At 41.9% G+C, this 19,950-nt stretch overlaps 2 protein-coding genes across 3 annotated transcripts; one reads left to right on the plus strand and one right to left on the minus strand.

Annotated features, from left to right (window-relative positions):
* Positions 1-11,580: 11,580 nt before the first annotated feature.
* Positions 11,581-13,926, plus strand: LOC127330214 (F-box protein SKIP23-like). The gene is made up of 3 exons (XM_051356497.2): positions 11,581-12,774; positions 13,259-13,582; positions 13,698-13,926. Exons 1-3 carry the CDS (start codon positions 11,581-11,583, stop codon positions 13,854-13,856), a joined length of 1,677 nt encoding a protein of 558 aa, XP_051212457.2. The 3' UTR covers positions 13,857-13,926.
* Positions 13,927-14,249: 323 nt separating this feature from the next.
* LOC127333624 (probable protein S-acyltransferase 12) lies at positions 14,250-18,645 on the minus strand. 2 transcript variants are annotated; one of them, XM_051360017.2, is made up of 8 exons: positions 18,306-18,645; positions 17,511-17,601; positions 17,355-17,432; positions 16,904-16,995; positions 15,474-15,600; positions 15,307-15,392; positions 14,795-14,860; positions 14,250-14,719 (listed from the first exon to the last, which is right to left on the minus strand). In XM_051360017.2, exons 1-8 carry the CDS (start codon positions 18,510-18,512, stop codon positions 14,603-14,605), a joined length of 864 nt encoding a protein of 287 aa, XP_051215977.1. In that variant the 5' UTR covers positions 18,513-18,645; the 3' UTR covers positions 14,250-14,602. The 2 variants fall into 2 exon arrangements, with proteins under 2 accessions (XP_051215977.1, XP_051215976.1); XM_051360016.2 differs by having other exon boundaries at positions 17,355-17,601.
* Positions 18,646-19,950: the final 1,305 nt, after the last annotated feature.

Here is a 19,950-nt window from a genome sequence, read left to right on the forward strand (position 1 = left end):
TCCGGGTCAATGATGACACCGGTCACTATTTCCAAACACGAAAGGGGTTACGTCAAGGGGATCCGTTATCACCGATGTTGTTTTGTAGGACAACGTTGCATAGAAAACAAAAAATTTCCTACCGCGAACACGCAATCCAAGCCAAGATGCAATCTAGAAGACGGTAGCAACGAGGGGGTATCGAGTCTCACCCTTGAAGAGATTCCAAAGCCTACAAGAGGAGGCTCTTGTTGCTGCGGTAGACGATCACTTGCCGCTTGCAAAAGCGCGTAGAAGATTTTGATCACGATCGGTTCCGGCGCCACGAACGGGCAGCACCTCCGTACTCGGTCACACGTTCGGTTGTTGATGAAGACGACGTCCACCTCCCCGTTCCAGCGGGCAGCGGAAGTAGTAGCTCCTCTTGAATCCGACAGCACGACGGCGTGGTGTCGGTGGTGGTGGAGAAATCCGGCGGAGCTTCGCTTAAGCGTGCGGGATGTGGTGGAGGAGAGAGACCGCTAGGGTTTGGGGAGAGAGGGGGGTTGGGCGCCGGCCCTCTAAGGGGTGCGGCCAAGGCTGAGGCTTGAAGTGTTCAGCCCCCTCTCTATGCCCCTCATTATATAGGTGGAAGCCCCAAGAGTTCTAGTCCAAGTCTTCGAATAAGACCCCAACACTAAAACCTCCCAAAAGTGGGAAACCTACTCAAGGGGGGAGTCCTACTCAAGGTGGGACTCCCACCTTTCCTTGAGGTGGGGCTGGCCGGCCACCAAGGTGGAGTCCACCTTGGACTCCTCCCCTTTAGGGTTTGGCCGGCCATGCTAGTGGAGTCCCTCCGGGACTCCACCTTCCATAGTGCCATTTTTCCGGACTTTTCTAGAACCTTCTAGAACCTGCCATAAATGCACCGGATCATTTCCAAACTTGGAATATGACTTCCTATATATGAATCTTATTCTCCGGACCATTCCGGAACTCCTCGTGATGTCCGGGATCTCATCTGGGACTCCGAACAAATATTCGAACTCCATTCCATATTCAAGTTCTACCATTTCAACATCCAACTTTAAGTGTGTCACCCTACGGTTCGTGAACTATGCGGACATGGTTGAGTACTCACTCCGACCAATAACCAATAGCGGGATCTGGAGATCCATAATGGCTCCCACATATTCAACGATGACTTCAGTGATCGAATGAACCATTCACATACGATACCAATTCCCTTTGTCACGCGATATTTTACTTGTCCGAGGTTTGATCTTCGGTATCACTCTATACCTTGTTCAACCTCGTCTCCTGACAAGTACTCTTTACTCGTACCGTGGTATGTGGTCTCTTATGAACTTATTCATATGCTTGCAAGACATTAGACGACATCCCACCGAGAGGGCCCAGAGTATATCTATCCGTCATCGGGATGGACAAATCCCACTGTTGATCCATATGCCTCAACTCATACTTTCCGGATACTTAATCCCACCTTTATAACCACCCATTTACGCAGTGGCGTTTGGTGTAATCAAAGTACCTTTCCGGTATAAGTGATTTACATGATCTCATGGTCATAAGGACTAGGTAACTATGTATCGAAAGCTTATAGCAAATAACTTAATGACGAGATCTTATGCTACGCTTAATTGGGTGTGTCCATTACATCATTCATATAATGATATAACCTTGTTATTAATAACATCCAATGTTCATGATTATGAAACTAATCATCCATTAATCAACAAGCTAGTTTAAGAGGCATACTAGGGACTTCTAGTTGTCTACATATCACACATGTACTAATGTTTCGGTTAGTACAATTATAGCATGATATATAAACATTTATCATAAACATAAAGATATAAATAATAACCACTTTATTATTGCCTCTAGGGCATATCTCCTTCAGTCTCCCACTTGCACTAGAGTCAATAATCTAGTTTACATTTGTAAAGATATAACACCTTGGCCTTCCGGTGTTTTATCATGTATTGCTCACGGGAGAGGTTTTTAGTCAACAGATCTGACACGCTCAGAAACGTATGTATTTTGTAATTCATTTGCGTCTCAACGCATTACTCATTTCCAAATGAGTCGGCATTAAATATGTTTGATCTTCTGGTGGAACCTTAATTCCGCTATCTGAAATATGTCACTAATATTGTCACACACAATATAGCTTCAAAATTCTGACTCTGTCGGAACTACACCAAGTTCTCAAAGAACCTCTTGACTTTAACATACTTTGTCATTTGTCAAAACAATGACATATTCTGCCTTCTTTTGTAGAATCCGTCACAATATTTAGAACTCTTCTAAATCTAGCATAGACAACTTCTAGCTCATTGTGCTACCTTTTAAACAACACTTAGTCTAATTTGAGATTTGAAATTATATTTTATATGTGACAAAACCAATATCGGTGTAATACCTTACAGCGATTTGTTTGTCATTTCTTCATACAAATATATATATATATCCTTAGTTCTTCTAAAGTACTCAAGGAAATTCTTACTGTCGTCCAATGATCATCATATGAATCATTCTGGTATATGCTCATAACACTTTATAGCACATGATATCTGATTGTGTACATATTATTCGTGATCTATAATCACTCATGTGTTTTTACTCATTGAGTGTCAGATACACTCAAGTCTTGTTAAAACTTTAACATGACAAGAATATTTTCTTAATATTTCTATATTGAACCATTTCAATATCTATTCTATGTACTTTGATTTAAACTTATTTATGTATTTCAATCTATCTTCATAGATCTTGACACTAAATTTGTTTCAGTCCATATCCTTTCATTGAAGTTTAATTTTCAATGAAACCTTTTAATCAAGTATATAATTACATCATTTATAACCAACTATATGTCATCTACATAAGTTTTATAAATATGTCTCAGCGCTCCCACTTAATTTCTTGCAAATGCAAGCCTCTTCATCGTCTCTGATGAAATCAAAAACTCTTTGACTATTTCATCCAGTGAAGATTCAAACTCCGCGATACTTACTTCATCCAATTGAAGTTCGTATACCTATCTAGTATTTCACGGACCAGCAAAACTCTTGGTTTGTATCTAGTATACACCTTTAATATACACTTCTGTTAAGTAGTGTATTTTGCCATCCTACTAACATATCTCATAAAAGAAATATGTAGTGATTACTAGAATAATCCACATAGACTATAAGCATTGCTACGGAAGATCTAATCTTATCGTAGTCAACTCTTTGAACTTTGTCGTAAACAACTTTTCAATAAGTTGAGCTTCTTCAAGGATATTTCATCCAAGTCCATCAATTTCATAGATCCATTTACTTTCAAAAAGTATTCATCTATCTTGGATTTTATGGCGTATAGCCATTTTAACGAAGTCCGGGCCCATCATAACTTCTTTGTTTGTAGTTGGTTTATCATTGTTCAAAATCAATCCTTTGTCCACAAATCATTTATTTGATCACAAAGTAAACCATACCTACAAGGTTCAATATGTACTTCGATCTCCATGACTAAAACACTTTGTAGTCATGAGAGCCATGATCGTCGTGGCCGCTTCCGAAACCAATTCCGATGCTGCGCTACTCTGATCATTATGCTCAGGTTTATAAACCTTATCAAATTATATTGTCCTCCCACTCAAAAACTTCACTAGAAACAATTTCTTGGAAATAAGAAACATTGACAAACACTTTTGTCTTTGTCTCCATAGTGGGAAGAATTCCCAATCAATTCTCTGGGATAACCAACAAAGACATTCATCCGATTTTGGTTGTAAACTTATTTACTTATGCTATGCATACCAAAATTTAAGAAAAGACTATCAGGTTTCATACCCATGCCATAACTCGTATAGTGTCATTTCAACGGATCATGATGATGCTCTATTCAAAGGTGTAAAAGCGGTAGTCACTAAAGCATAATCCACAAAAATATAATGGCGTCATAATATTTTATCTCATCATTAATCCAACAAGATTTGGATACATCTCTCGGATACTTCATCATCACTATGATACTCCGAGAAACGTGAGTTGTAGAACAATTTCATAACTCTCTTAGATGTTCGCTAAAACTTGTAATTCAAATATTTCCACCATGATCCAATCATAGATATTTGACTTTTCTATTACGATGATTTCCACTTCATGCTGAAATTTATTTGAATCCATTCAAAATGTTTCAAACTTTTCCTTATTGAATATATCCACATATATATACTCAATTCATTGTTGAAAGTTTTCATGAAGTAGAAGAATCTCCCGCACACAACTATGCTCAGTGAACCACATACATCATTATGTATTTTTTCACTAAGTTTGTTGCCCGTTCAACTCTTGGCCTATGAACGGTATTTTAATCATTCTCTTTAGAAAAGATTTGCAAGCGTCAAATGATTCAAAAATCAAATGACTCCAAAAATCCATTTGCATGGAGTTCCTTCATGCGTTCCTTTCTAACATGACCTAAATGGCGGTTCCACAAATAAGTGGAATTCAAATCATTTGCCTTATGGCATTTTAGCGTCAGTTTTATGTATGTGTGTTTCACCATTAAGATTTATAATAACTTATCCATCGTACATGGAGTAATGTCATAATTTGAACAACTCATTGTTTTCATTTGACCAGAGCAAAATAACAATTATTAAGTTCTTTATTATAAATTCTAAGGGCTAGATAGAATGCCAACGACGAACATAATAACACTTTATTTTGTTCCAGACGTGCTTTTCTATCATATTCCTTGTCAGTCACTTAGGCCATTGTATTCTTGTATTGCGTTGTTTTGTATGACACTTCATACCAACCAATATGGTACTAATACCCAAGAATTTCATTGTGTGACTTAACTAGGAATACAACCATAACATGTATATCATTTATATACACCTGAGCTAGACTTTCTAGTCTTTTCTTTTCTTTTTGCCAAAATATCTTTTGCAGTTTCTCTTTTAGCTTTCCTCATTATTCAGAAAAACACTTCAACATTAATAACTTCTAGGTTTGTTGGTCAAATACCAATAACCTTGAGGTTCTTACTTTGAAGTTGATCATCATATGACAAGTGTTCCATATTTCACTTATTAGTAACTTTGTAATATGATGAACAATTTCACTCATAATTTTATCCATCATATCATGACGACTTTCCGAGACCATGTCTGTACATGCTAGGCTCGTAAAGTTTTAACCTTGGTATTTGCATGTGCAAATCTAGCTTGCACCCGTTGTATGCACTCGTAGAATCTATCACACCCGATCATCACGTGATGCTTCGAAACGACGAGTCTTAATAATGGTGCATATTAAGGATGGTCACTTCATGGATATGCGAATATTGTTAGTGCCCCAATAGTTGGAGGATTGTGACGCCTGGCGTCTTCAACCTTCATACATTCCCATAAAACTTATGAGTTTATGTAGTCTCACCAAATTATATTCTATTATCTTGTAATAAGGTCTTAGATATCACATATATCTCATACCTTGATTATTTCTGAAAACTAAATTTTCAGCTCCTTACTTTTCAAACAAATTTGAACTTCAAGTTTGACGGAGACAAGATAACTTTAGGTACTAATTGAAAACATAGCTCTTTGAATCAACAATGTGAGGTTTACTAAAAGTTTGCAATAGGACTTAATCAATTCTTGATTCTTTAACAATACGGTACCAATCCGTAAAGTTTCTTGTCAGATTTTAACAGTATTTCTATCTCAATTACAAGACTAGCGCATAGTAGTAAACGGATGCCAATACTACAAAATTAATTCAAAATACTACTCAGACTATGTTTAAGATAATTAGTTCATGGTTTAATCTAATTACTAATGAACTCCCACTTAATACAACATCCCTCATAGTTGTTAAGTGGTACACGATCCAAATTCACTACACCAAAAACCGATCATCACGTGAGATGATGTAGCTTCAATGGTGAACATCAACATGTTGATCATATCATCCATATGACTCGTGTTCAACCTTTCGGTTTCCGTTGTCCCGAGGCCATGTCTGTACATGCTAGGCTCGTCAAGCAAACCCAAGTATTCCGCGTGTGCAACATGGCTTACACCCGTTGTATGTGAATCGTTGAATCTATCACATCCGATCATCACGAGATGCTTCGAAACGACGAACTATTACAACGGTGCATACGAGGGGAGAACACTTTATTATCTTGATATTAATGTGAGGGATCATCTTATAATGCTACCGTCGCGATCTAAGCAAAATAAGATGCATAAAGGATTAACATCACATGCAGTTCATATGTGATATGATATGGCCCTTTTGTCTTTGCGCCTTTGATCTTCATCTCCAAAGCACGGACATGATCTCCATCATCAACGGGCATGATCTCCATCATTGTTGGCGTAGCGTCAAGGTTCATGGCGCCGTCTTCATGGTTGTTCACCTCATGTAGCAACTATTACAACTACTTTGAAATACTACTCAACATGAAAATTAAAGACAACCATAAGGCTCCTGCCGGTTGCCACAATACAATAATGATCATCTCATACATATTCATCATCATATCATGGCCATATCACATCACCAAACCCTGCAAAAACAAGTTAGACGTCTCTAATTTGGTTTGCATATTTTACGTGGTTTAGGGTTTTCGTGTAAGATCTAATCTACCTACGAACATGAACCACAACGGTGATACTAGTGTTGTCAATAGAAGAGTAAGTTGAATCTTCACTATAGTAGGAGAGACAGACACCCGCAAAGCCTCTTATGCAATACAAGTTGCATGTCGAACGAGGAACAAGTCTCATGAACGCGGTCATGTAAAGTTAGTCCGAGCCGCTTCATCCCACTATGCCACAAAGATGCAAAGTACTCAAACTAAAGACAACAAGAGCATCAACGCCCACAAAACCATTGTGTTCTACTCGTGCAACCATCTATGCATAGACATGGCTCTGATACCACTGTAGGAAAACGTTGCATAGAAAACAAAAAATTTCCTACCGCGAACACGCAATCCAAGCCAAGATGCAATCTAGAAGACGGTAGCAACGAGGGGGTATCGAGTCTCACCCTTGAAGAGATTCCAAAGCCTACAAGAGGAGGCTCTTGTTGCTGCGGTAGACGATCACTTGCCGCTTGCAAAAGCGCGTAGAAGATTTTGATCACGATCGGTTCCGGCGCCACGAACGGGCAGCACCTCCGTACTCGGTCACACGTTCGGTTGTTGATGAAGACGACGTCCACCTCCCCGTTCCAGCGGGCAGCGGAAGTAGTAGCTCCTCTTGAATCCGACAGCACGACGGCGTGGTGTCGGTGGTGGTGGAGAAATCCGGCGGAGCTTCGCTTAAGCGTGCGGGATGTGGTGGAGGAGAGAGACCGCTAGGGTTTGGGGAGAGAGGGGGGTTGGGCGCCGGCCCTCTAAGGGGTGCGGCCAAGGCTGAGGCTTGAAGTGTTCAGCCCCCTCTCTATGCCCCTCATTATATAGGTGGAAGCCCCAAGAGTTCTAGTCCAAGTCTTCGAATAAGACCCCAACACTAAAACCTCCCAAAAGTGGGAAACCTACTCAAGGGGGGAGTCCTACTCAAGGTGGGACTCCCACCTTTCCTTGAGGTGGGGCTGGCCGGCCACCAAGGTGGAGTCCACCTTGGACTCCTCCCCTTTAGGGTTTGGCCGGCCATGCTAGTGGAGTCCCTCCGGGACTCCACCTTCCATAGTGCCATTTTTCCGGACTTTTCTAGAACCTTCTAGAACCTGCCATAAATGCACCGGATCATTTCCAAACTTGGAATATGACTTCCTATATATGAATCTTATTCTCCGGACCATTCCGGAACTCCTCGTGATGTCCGGGATCTCATCCGGGACTCCGAACAAATATTCGAACTCCATTCCATATTCAAGTTCTACCATTTCAACATCCAACTTTAAGTGTGTCACCCTACGGTTCGTGAACTATGCGGACATGGTTGAGTACTCACTCCGACCAATAACCAATAGCGGGATCTGGAGATCCATAATGGCTCCCACATATTCAACGATGACTTCAGTGATCGAATGAACCATTCACATACGATACCAATTCCCTTTGTCACGCGATATTTTACTTGTCCGAGGTTTGATCTTCGGTATCACTCTATACCTTGTTCAACCTCGTCTCCTGACAAGTACTCTTTACTCGTACCGTGGTATGTGGTCTCTTATGAACTTATTCATATGCTTGCAAGACATTAGACGACATCCCACCGAGAGGGCCCAGAGTATATCTATCCGTCATCGGGATGGACAAATCCCACTGTTGATCCATATGCCTCAACTCATACTTTCCGGATACTTAATCCCACCTTTATAACCACCCATTTACGCAGTGGCGTTTGGTGTAATCAAAGTACCTTTCCGGTATAAGTGATTTACATGATCTCATGGTCATAAGGACTAGGTAACTATGTATCGAAAGCTTATAGCAAATAACTTAATGACGAGATCTTATGCTACGCTTAATTGGGTGTGTCCATTACATCATTCATATAATGATATAACCTTGTTATTAATAACATCCAATGTTCATGATTATGAAACTAATCATCCATTAATCAACAAGCTAGTTTAAGAGGCATACTAGGGACTTCTAGTTGTCTACATATCACACATGTACTAATGTTTCGGTTAGTACAATTATAGCATGATATATAAACATTTATCATAAACATAAAGATATAAATAATAACCACTTTATTATTGCCTCTAGGGCATATCTCCTTCATGTTTAACATTGTAGCGGATATTCTGGCTATACTCATAGAGCGGGCTAAGGCTGATGGCCAGATTGAAGGTGTGATTCCACATCTAGTTGATGGTGGCTTATCTATACTTCAATACGCCGATGATACAATTCTATTTATGGATCATGATCTTGAAAAAGCTCAGAACTTGAAATTAATCTTGGCGGCCTTTGAGCAATTGTCAGGATTGAAAATCAATTTCCATAAGAGTGAATTGTTCTGCTTCGGTGATGCCCAAAATGATGCGACTCTGTACGCAGAGTTGTTTGGTTGTGGGCAAGGCCAATTTCCGATTCGTTATTTGGGTATTCCGATTCATTATCGGAGACTTACAATCGCGGAATGGAAATTAGTGGAAGAAAGACTACAAAAACGCCTTAGTAGCTGGAAAGGCAAGTTGCTGTCCCTAGGTGGAAGATTGATACTCATTAATTCGGTACTCACAAACATGGTGCTGTATATGTTATCATTTTTCATCTTACCAAAAGGAATTCTGCATAAACTCGATTATTATCGATCCAGATTCTTTTGGCAAGGGGACAGTGAGAAAAAAAAATATCGACTGGTTAAGTGGAGTATAGTTTGTAGTCCCAAAGACCAAGGTGGGCTTGGAGTTCATGATTTGGAAGTCAAGAATTCGGCCCTATTGGGAAAATGGCTGTTTAAGCTCCTCACTGAGGATGGGATTTGGCAGACTATCCTTCGGCGAAAGTATATCGGTTCGAAGACATTATCCCAAATGGTTTGGAAACCAGGGGATTCTCACTTCTGGGCCGGGCTAATGGTGACTAAAAATGAATTTTTTCGCCATGGCACTTTCTCAATCAGGAATGGAGCACAAATACGTTTCTGGGAAGATGCTTGGCTTGACAACGCACCCCTAAGTGAACAGTATCCAGCTCTTTATAGGATTGTTCGTCGTCAAGGTGATACCATTGCTACTGTAATGGCTACCTCACCCCCGAATGTGACGTTCAGACGGGTTTTACTTGGACAAAGACTTGCGGCATGGAATACCTTAATTCAACGGCTTGGGGATATTCAATTATCGGACGAACCGGACGAATTTAGATGGAACCTTCATGCCAACGGTGCTTTCTCTGTGAAATCTTTCTACAACGCGATCCTTCTTTCTGATCTACCAGTTGATAATAATAAAAAGATTTGGAAGATGAAGATACCATTAAAAATTAAAATTTTTGGATGGTATCTTCGTCGAGGGGTAATCCTCACCAAAGATAATCTTGTTAAGCGTAATTGGCATGGAAGTACTCGATGTGTTTTCTGTCAACAGGACGAAACAATCAAGCATTTGTTCTTCCAGTGCCAATTTGCGAGATCTATATGGTCAGTCATCCAAGTAGCGTCTACCCTGTATCCTCCGACTAGTGTTGCCAATGTTTTTGGTAATTGGCTCCATGGGGTTGATTCAAGGTTTAAGTTGCTTCTTAGGGTGGGGGCGCTAGCAGTTATCTGGGCGCTTTGGCTATGTAGAAATGACAAGATTTTTAATGATAAAAATTGCTCTTTGTTGCAGGTCATCTACAGATGTACAGGTATTCTCCGTTCGTGGTTACCTCTTCAGCGAGTGGAGAACCGAGACCTGTTTACGGAGGTCTGTACACGGTTGGAGGCTACGGCGAGGGATACTTTTTCCCAACATGGGTGGCAGCATAGTCTACGGATAGATGCCCCACCTATTTCTTAGGCGTTATATGTTTCATCTTGATGTGTATCTCGCCTAGTTTTTTGTTTTTATCACTTTCGAACCTGAGACAACATAAACGGCTGTGTGCATCCTGGTTATGCAGAGGCTGGATGTAATTGCTTATAAAAGTAATGAAAGCATCCTTTATCGAAAAAAAAGTGGTCATCTCTTCAGAGAGATTAAGTTTTTAGCTCGTTTAAATTTCTCTAGCTTTTCTATTAGGCTGCTCATAGTGGGGAGTAACTTAGACTAGTAACATATGCCATGTTACTAGTCTAGGTTAATATCTTCATAGTGGGTAGTAACTTATATGTGGTGTTATGCATTGTGTCATTTATTATGTTGTAGACTCATTTTGCCTTGGGGTATGTGATGTTATGGTAACATAGCTAGTTACCACCTCACTCTCTTTCTTCATTTATTCGCATGCCATGTCACCAAAATGCCTTGAGATGTGTAATGTTACTAGCTATGTTACTCCCACTATGAGCAGTCTTAAGTACTGCCCAAGGGCTTGTAATAAAGTTGCGGACGCTCTGGTGACGTATGGTGCAAAACTTGGACATCAATCCCCAGCTGTATGGCCGGATGATGTACCTGAGTTTGTACGAGTTTTAGTGGACAGCGATCGTGCTGTTTCCACATGTTAATGGAAGTCTGGTTTCCATCTCAAAAAAAAAAAAAAGATATTTACTGGTGGAATTGTGTGTAATTCGCACCACCATATCTCTACCGAATGTGTTATCCTTGCTCACAATTTGGGATCCTCTTTTCTTTTATCTTCTAAAAAATAATTGCTCAAAAATTTGTAAGTTTTTCCTTTGGTTTAACACTATCCATCACGGGGAAACTCATGACAACACGGGGAGAGAAACAAGCAGCTCGGAAATCCTGATCAGTACAATCGTACGTGTATACAACAACCTGATCAATCACAACCCGATTCGAAACCGTATGTGTATTGAAATTAGTTGGCGATTCGTAACCGTGATCCGACACGGATACCTGTTTAATACTACTACGTATTTGTTTTTTCCAAACGGACTATCCCCCTTTTAATACTCCGTACCAAGAGGACGCACACCTCGGAAACAAGCAGGCAGCTCCCAAGATATCAATGAACATGCAGGAGGAGCCTTCGTCCCTGTCCCAGTGGTCAGACCTGCCACCGGACGTGCTCCGCGAGATCTCCGGTCTCCTGCGCGAAGCTGGCGATGTCGTCAGCTTCCACGCCGTCTGCAAACCATGGCGCGATTCACACGAGCAGACGAGGAAGCGGAAGCAGTCGGGCCTGCCATGGCTCCTCGCGCCAGACAAGATGATTGATCCGTTCTTCATCAATATGAGATGCATCTTCTCCAGGAGGAGCTACTATGCGCAGCCGCCGTTCTCCATGCAATCGAGGAACTGGGTTGCCAGCGCCGACGGCACCGCCGTCTGGTACTTGGCCGAGAGCCCCAGCCCCAGCCTCCGCGACCCTCTGACCGGAGCCGTCACCCTCCTCCTGCCTCCCTTCCCGCACGAGAAAGGCCCGTGGAAGTGTTCTCCCAACGGCATCGTCTACAGCGACGGCGCCGTCCTCCTGTACCACATCTCCCGGTATGTCCATGGCGACCCGAGAAAGTTCAGGGCGGCGCTCCTGCGCCCCGGCGACGCCACATGGATGGTTGTGGACAGGACTTTCAGGTCCGCCGACTTAAAGGGCATGTACGTCTCCTATTACCATGGAAAGATCCTGATTACCGTCGACGGTCCGGTGCTGACGCCAGACGACGAGGCAGGCATCGGCGACGTGCTGGCATTGTCGAGGCCGTGGTTGCCAGGAGAGCTCGACGACTACATCCAAATCATCCACAGGCACAGCTACACGCTGGAGTCCCGTGGCGAGCTTCTGTGCGTGTCCATTTACATCGACCGGGATTACCCGTACGCCTACGGCGGGAAACCCAACGTTGGTGGTCTGGTTCGCTCGCTACGGATGCGTGTGCACGCCCTAGTAGAGGACGAGTCGGCGCCTGGAAAATTGCGTTGGGTGAAGAAAGACGGCGATAGCCTGGCTGACCGCGTGTTATTCCTTGGGCGGCCAAACAGCTTCTCTGTGGACGCCTCGCGGCTCAACGGCGGCAGCGATGCCGTGACTGGTGGATGTGCCTACTTTATCTACCAGGAACTCGGTGTCATGCCGGATCGGCCAAGCTGTGTGTTCAGATACAACTTCATGCATGATAGCGCCAGGTTTGTTGAACGGCTGCCTGAAGGATGGGACAATTATTTGTACATGTGGCTCTTCCCCCAGCCCTCCATTGCTCCAACCCAGGTACTTATTATATATGAACATACCCAGGTACTTAATTATATAAGCATATTGCGAAGATGCTCCTGGTTTAATAAAAAAATCAAAACAAATAGTAAAATAATTTTAAAAAATCTAATATTTTTGGACAATGAACATGAACAAGTGTTCTAACTTCACACCAAAAATTTCCGAGAAAAGACATCTATAGTGGTTTGTGCAAAAAAGCTAAAATACGGTGCTGTTTAGAACGTCTAGATTTGTTTCTTACATCACTTCAATTTGTCTTTTTTGCACAGATCACTACGTAAGTCTTTTTCTGGAGATTTTTGGTGTAAAGTTAGAACAAGTGTTCATGTTCATTTTCCAAAAAATTCAGATTTTTTAAATTTTTTTTGCTATTTGTTTCGATTTTTTTATTAAATCAAGAGCATCTACACCTGGGTTCAGAAATGCCTTGTCCTATTGCTTCCTCCTTTTGAAAATAAACTTGACTTTGTTGAACCAGGAAATCATTGCTCGGCTTGAGGGTCGAAAATGGTGGAAGAAGAAGAAGAAGGAGCCGCATATGGCTCCAACTCCAACGAGTAATATTTACAAGGACGATATACCTCAGCTACAATGTTACAATACTAATCTCAGGGTGTATGTGGAAAACCTACCTCCTAAGGTGGGTAGCTTTCAGCTAAGAAAGTTCTTGAGCAAGTATGGAAAAGTGTCCAACGTTCAGGTGGTGTGTAAGAGAAAGAACAAGAAGTCAACGAAAATTGGGCTCGTGAACATTGCGATGATGGAGAAACGGGCAGATGCGCTCGCTACTCTCAACGGACTGGTCAGTGGCATGCATATGCTAGCTTGTTTAAGTAATTCATTCGCTAATCCATCACATGTTTTCCACTAATTGTTTACAGATTGATGGATGTATCTTTTGTTTTTCATGCATGTAGGTTTTTAATGGACACACCCTCTATGTGAGGTTGCTGCGGATGTGGAAGGGACGAGGCATGCCCCCTGCCGGATCAAATCAGCATAGTCATGGCAATCTTATATGTATTGTTTTGTTGTTATTTTTCTTTATTTTTACGGTGTGGTGGAAGCTTATCTAATTCAGAAAATTGCTTCCATGAAAGAATCTCAAACTCATTCATAATATTCCTCTATTGCTAACCCTCTTTGTCTTTGGGGATGAACAATTTCTTGGATGGATATATGTGAAGTCTCCCTGCGAAACATAAATACACTACAATTTTATCGTCATGATTCAGTGTTGAGTCAGCTAAAATTCTATTTTGTAGATGGCGATAAAAAAAGTCTACCCATGGGCTTCCCAGCTACTTGTTTGAACTGATTTTTTTTAGCATTGCTCACAGTCTTTTCAGAAACTTTATCTTCTTTTCACAACTGTTGCATTGATCCTTTCAAATATACCAACACAATACCAGTGCTTCGCTACGGAGGCACTAACAACAATGTCATGAAGCAACCGTTGACGGGGGAGATGAGGAGGTAGGGAGGCACAATGAAGGCCTCTCCGAACCGATTTAGAGCATGAACAATGTAGTACAAATGGAGCGATGTTTCATGTAATACAAAATCATGAGGTCATATCTAATTCTCAGTTGAAATGAGCTTCACATCTTCAGTCACACCCTATGAACAATCCCCACATATGGTGTTTTTGGGCAGATCTTGTTCAAACCAACCAAAGAATGACCATGGTACAGAGTCATTCTGTTCACTAGCTGTGTATAGAAAGAATAAAGATCCTGTACAGAAATATGATTGTTCAATCTACGGGTGAGATGGCCGTATAGTATGACTAGAATATACTGTGGACAGAAACCAGTGGCAATTATAGCACTGCATCAGAACGAGTCAGGAACTCAATGCCTTGAATTGCAGTAATGTTGTGCAGATCCTCGGTGCAGTACATAGGAAGAAACCAGAGCAACTTTTTGGTGCCAAAAACCTACAGCACACAATATTTCAGAAGGTATGCATGGAAGTAGGAAGACCAGGCCAATGAAAATGACGAGAAAAATACCTGCTCCAAGTTTTTTCTCCGTCCTAGGTCATATTTCCATGAGCGTGAGTTCTTTCGCGCGTACACCTGGAATAAATTTCACCCGTACAAAAGCTTATCATTTGGGCATTCTAACAGAAATGCAACTATAGGACCAAAATCAAGTCCTAAGCTCGATGATCTGCGGTTCTTGAAGAAAATTTAAGCTGGAACCTAGATTGTAACTATACTCTGTACCAATAAGTTTAACTACCAAATCAAGGCCATGAAAGGATAGGTTATGAATATGAATACAATGAGGTGTGTGGTATTCTTTGAACAGTGAGACGGTCTTCCTCGTATAAGTTACATAGTTAGTTTTATGTAACACAGAAAAAAAATTATGTTGATTGGAAATAGATATTGCATCCAAATTTGCAGATCAACCTGTAACTCAGTATGAATGGAAAAAATGAAGCCTAGCTGTTTAATCGAGGGATTTAGTGAACTGTGACACACAAGGAACCAAAAGAATTCACGGTACACCACCTTACCTCTATAGATGTTGTATTACTCAGAACAAGAGGCATGTTAATGCCTAGGAAACAAAGGAGGCTCAGCGCAAACACTAAGTTAAGAACTGCAAGACAAGCATGCAAGTAGGGTAAGTACAACCGGACAACTTTAATATATGTTTGATGCTTCCATGGACGAGGCTTACCGAAAGCGATAAATAGAATGGCAATATCGCTGGCGGAGTTGGAGCGCCTACTTTCATCTTGAAAGTAGGTAATAAAGCTTGGAAGTAGTACTGATATATCTAGCAGAGTCTCGGAGAAAGTATACACCTATAATAGAAAGATAATGCACTTACAAAACAATAAATAACAAGAATTAGGGAAGCTAAAGAAGCAAATAGAGAACACTGTTATCAGAGTGTGTATCATAAGGCTTGTTTTGCTTATGCACAATGCTGATCTACAGCTGAAGCCAGCCAGAGCTGGTTTGCCAGCATAGAGAATATGGCACAATGACTGTTATTCTTGGTAAGTCAGCACGTAGTACACAAGACAACCTTGCAGGCTTTTATTTAAACTTATAGGTTCTCTAATTGCAGAAAATAAAATTATTCTCAGTATGCAGGAGGAACATTTCTATGTCTTACTATTTTTTGCAACCCTTGTATATTTGTATCTTTTGCTGGTACCTTCAATTTTTTTTAAAAAAACAAATACAAATTAGCAAGCCAATGTTCCTGTACATGCAAAATCTGGTGAAAATTTGTGCCTAGACATATCAGATGATATCACAATAGATAAGGAAATCCTTATTATCAGTAAGGAAACAGAACAGAAATATATGGCTACAAGCCTACAACAGCATGATAACAAGCTCAGAAATGATAACAAGGCAATTGGTGGAATAAATTTGTGCAATGAGCCTGAAAAGGCAAGCCAAATGCTCCAAGATGGTTACAACAAAATGATAAAAAACAAATTGGTGGCACATATTTTGTGCAAGCTTTAAGAATGCTGATATATAATGTTGTGTTACATTTGATGAAAATGCTGTTTGGCCAACACTATTTCTTAGTTCCTATTATTCTGAAGTGGTTTCCCCCCCCCTCCCTCCCCCCCCCACAAAGCTGGTAATTGGTAGTTTCATCAAAGCCTGTTTTCTTTATGTTGTTTGCCTAATCTAGCTGAACAAGGTTTAAGTGGTAGGCCCATAAAATTAGTTCAACCACGGTTTTTCTTACAGCAGAGATCCACACAACCCGTGAGGCATTGTTTGCACATCAAGTTTATATGAAAAAAGATTTTTTTCTTACATTAAATTTAGGGCCTAACAATAATCTCAAATCATGTTTGTCTACGGAATGACGAACTCGTATAGCAAAAGTCAGCTTTGCCAAAAAAAAAAAAGATACAACAAGTAAATCAGGATATCACCCTGCCATGGTTTTTGTAGAAGGAAAAAAATCAGATATAAGAGACTAGCTTTAAAGACATTATATGTGCAAAAGATCCACTGCATCCTATCCGAACCAAACAACTTAAACTCTGTATTGCAAGAGTTAACACAAAAACGTGCTCTGATAAAACTTTTAAATACTATCCAAAATCAATTTCCCAACAAGTCCAATCATACCAGGAAAAGGAGAAAATACTTGTAGTTCCTTGCTCCAACACAATTTACTACCCAAACACAGTGATGATCCATTTTGAGTACACATCTGTCACCTGCATAGTCAAATACATAGGTCAGAATGACAACGTGAAAGAAGGTATAGACGACTTTAACACATTTATAGATAACTCCAAAGGAAAAGCATGCAAGATCCGAGTCATCATCTGAGTCGTGATAACAAGTGAAAATAAGAGCATGCAAACTATGCAAGAACATTCTTGTGTTTTTCACCACTAAAACTTTTGGCATTTCTGCAGCAGCTTCACATACTACCATTTCTTAATTCAATGGACAGCAACACTAACATAACATCAGATCCAGATCAGGGACCATATTGGATGGAAAAAAAGTTCCCTTTGCAAAACTGTGGGATTTTATATATAAACTGACACCATGAGGACGGCTGACTTACAGACAGAACAATGATGGCAACGTGGAGGTTTGCCATTTTGACAACGAGAGCAATATCTAGGCGTGTGTCCTTGCTCCTCTGAAAGGGATAATGGACGATTCACATTATCTGTAGCAACATAGTTTGATATGGCCGTACTGTTGTTCACATCCATACCATCCTCTTCGGCAGCACGCCTCCAGTTTTGGGGTACGGATCCAGGATCCGTAAAAACAACCATCAAATAGCACCATAGCATCATTGCAAGCTGCAGAAGAAACAAGATCCCTGAAGAAATTTAAGCAAAACAGAGACACAATCATGGCCCAATTTTCTCCTTTAAAGAAAATAAAAAGTCCATGAAAGCAAATAATGTAAAGTGGCGCATGCATATGATGATGAAATAATTCAGTGTAATTGGAACAAATCGACATATTCTTTGGCATACTAACTATGTAGGATAGGAACTACAAAGGTCAATGTTAGATAAAAGATACCTCCCTCCGTTTCATATTAGTTGTCGCATAGTCGGTTGTATGACTTGTATCTATACACATTTGATCTATATCGCTATATGGCATATCATCGAATATGGTTTGATCTATATGCTACCAACTTTCTTGACAAGAACACCTGGTAATGACTTGGAGAATGAAATAAATAGTCGAATTAGAGTTGACGCATCTCTAATGTTTTAATTCGAATTACATTAATTATTCCACCTGAATTAAGATCCATAATATACAACCTTGTAGTTCAAAATTGCAATGTGTATGTGCCTGGTAGCGCTAATGTTCAACTACGTACTGTGTAGGCCAAAGCAGCCAAGGAGCGGCAATGCAAAGTTTGGCAAATGAGAAGGCCGAGACAGAGGAAAATCAGAGAGGGTTGCTTCTACATCGCAGCACATGAAAAATTCGTGGAGGCAGATTAAATTTAGTTGGTAAGAGAGACATGGTTGCGGGAGTTTACAAGCAGGTGGAAGGCGGCAAGGATGGTAGCCGCCGCGGCCACGGAGCCTCGGCCGCCCCCGTGCAGGAGTATCGGGCCCCAGGCGTAGACGACGACGGCGTAGTAGGAGGCGGCGACGATGGCGGCGACGAGCGCCAGCATGAGGTACCCCAGAAACCGAAGCCCCGCGCACGCGCGGAAGGGGTTCACGCGCCGCAGGCACTCCATCCCGTCGGGCCCGACACCGGCGAAGCGCGGCCGGCGAGGCGGGCCGGGGGATGTGTCGGCGGCGGCGTTGCGTGCGCTGCGGGGTTTGGTGCGTCACTGACTCCCTGGGGCCCGGAGGCTGGAGCCGCGAGCAAAACTGCCAAGCTGTTACGGCCAAGGCCAACGTTGGTGGGCCTGCATTGTCGGCGCCTCGGCGGTGCTTCGGCCTTGGGTTGCAGTCCCACGGTGACGTGGCAGTTCATACATTTTGTTGGGAAAGAGATAATCGCATGGTTGGTCATAGAACTTACCAGAGATGAGCACATTAGTCACAAAACTTCAGAAGAGGAGTCCGCTAGTCACTCAAGATTGTTTTGTGAGCAAACTGGTCACTCCCGTCATGACACCGTTAGCCAAGATGACGTGGCACGTTGACTAGGAAGTTGACTGGAGATAATCGCATGGTTGGTCGCAAAACTTACCAGAGATGAGCACTTTAGTCACAAAACTTCAGAAGAGGAGTCCGCTGGTCACTCGGGACTGTTTTATGAGCAAACTGGTCACTTTCTGTTAAGTAGCACGTTGAGAGCCTGTTGACCACGTTAGGATGTCCTTTTTTTTGCAAAAAAACACCCTAAACAATCAATATAGTCCTCTTAATCTCACGTCTCTCTGGACCCTTGTTGGCTAGTGGGTCCCACTGGTCAGGTGCATCTTCTTCCCCGTCCTAGCACATTGGAGCGTCCTGTCCGCGCCCTCCGACACAGTGCCCTCGGCGATGAGCTAATGAACAACAGGACGAGGAGAGGGTCCGCCGAGGGACACACTGAAAGGACACGGATGTCGCCTAGAGGGGGGTGAATAGGCGATTTAAAACTTTTACGAGATGGGCTTAACAAATGCGGGATAAAACTAGCGTTTACTTTGTCAAGCCCAAAGCCTATATATTATTGTTCACCTATGTGCACCAACAACTTATTCTAAGCAATGGTTCACCTATGTGCACCAACAACTTATGCTAAGCAATACAAGCAAGTATGTGATAGCAAGATATATATAACTTCAAGCACGATGGCTATCACAAGGTAAAGTGCATAAGTAAAGAGCTCGGGTATAGAGATAACCGAGGCACGCGGGAGACGATGATTTATCCCGGAGTTCACACTCTTGCGAGTGCTAATCTCCGGTGGAGAGGTGCGGTTGCTTAGTGTTCCCGAACGCCACAAGAGGCTCACCTTGAGGTGTGGTTGCTCGATGCACACCAACGCCACAAAGGCCTCACCCCAAGATGCGGTACTCACACCACACACCGAACGCCACGAAGGCGCCTCACCTAAATCTCCGGTGACCCTCGCCACAAAGGCCTAGGTCACGGTTCCACTAAGGGATTTCCTTCGAGGCGGAAACCGGGCCTTACACAAAGATTGGGGCACACATCCACAACTTAATTGGAGGCTCC

The sequence above is a fragment of the Lolium perenne genome, chromosome 2 (genome assembly GCF_019359855.2).
Source record: "Lolium perenne isolate Kyuss_39 chromosome 2, Kyuss_2.0, whole genome shotgun sequence".
NCBI classification, from domain to species: domain Eukaryota; kingdom Viridiplantae; phylum Streptophyta; class Magnoliopsida; order Poales; family Poaceae; genus Lolium; species Lolium perenne.

Excerpts from the sequence above, each read along its gene's own strand:
- LOC127330214 (XM_051356497.2), top strand. The coding sequence starts at position 11,581 with ATGCAGGAGGAGCCTTCGTCCCTGTCCCAGTGGTCAGACCTGCCACCG. Across the intron at positions 12,775-13,258 it reads CCTCCATTGCTCCAACCCAG|GAAATCATTGCTCGGCTTGA; the intron begins GTACTTATTATA and ends TTGTTGAACCAG. Across the intron at positions 13,583-13,697 it reads TCGCTACTCTCAACGGACTG|GTTTTTAATGGACACACCCT; the intron begins GTCAGTGGCATG and ends TCATGCATGTAG.
- LOC127333624 (XM_051360016.2), bottom strand. The coding sequence starts at position 18,512 with ATGGAGTGCCTGCGGCGCGTGAACCCCTTCCGCGCGTGCGCGGGGCTT. Across the intron at positions 16,996-17,354 it reads TTGCCATCATTGTTCTGTCT|GTGACAGATGTGTACTCAAA; the intron begins GTAAGTCAGCCG and ends TTGACTATGCAG. Across the intron at positions 15,601-16,903 it reads AGTATTTTCTCCTTTTCCTG|GTGTATACTTTCTCCGAGAC; the intron begins GTATGATTGGAC and ends TTTCTATTATAG.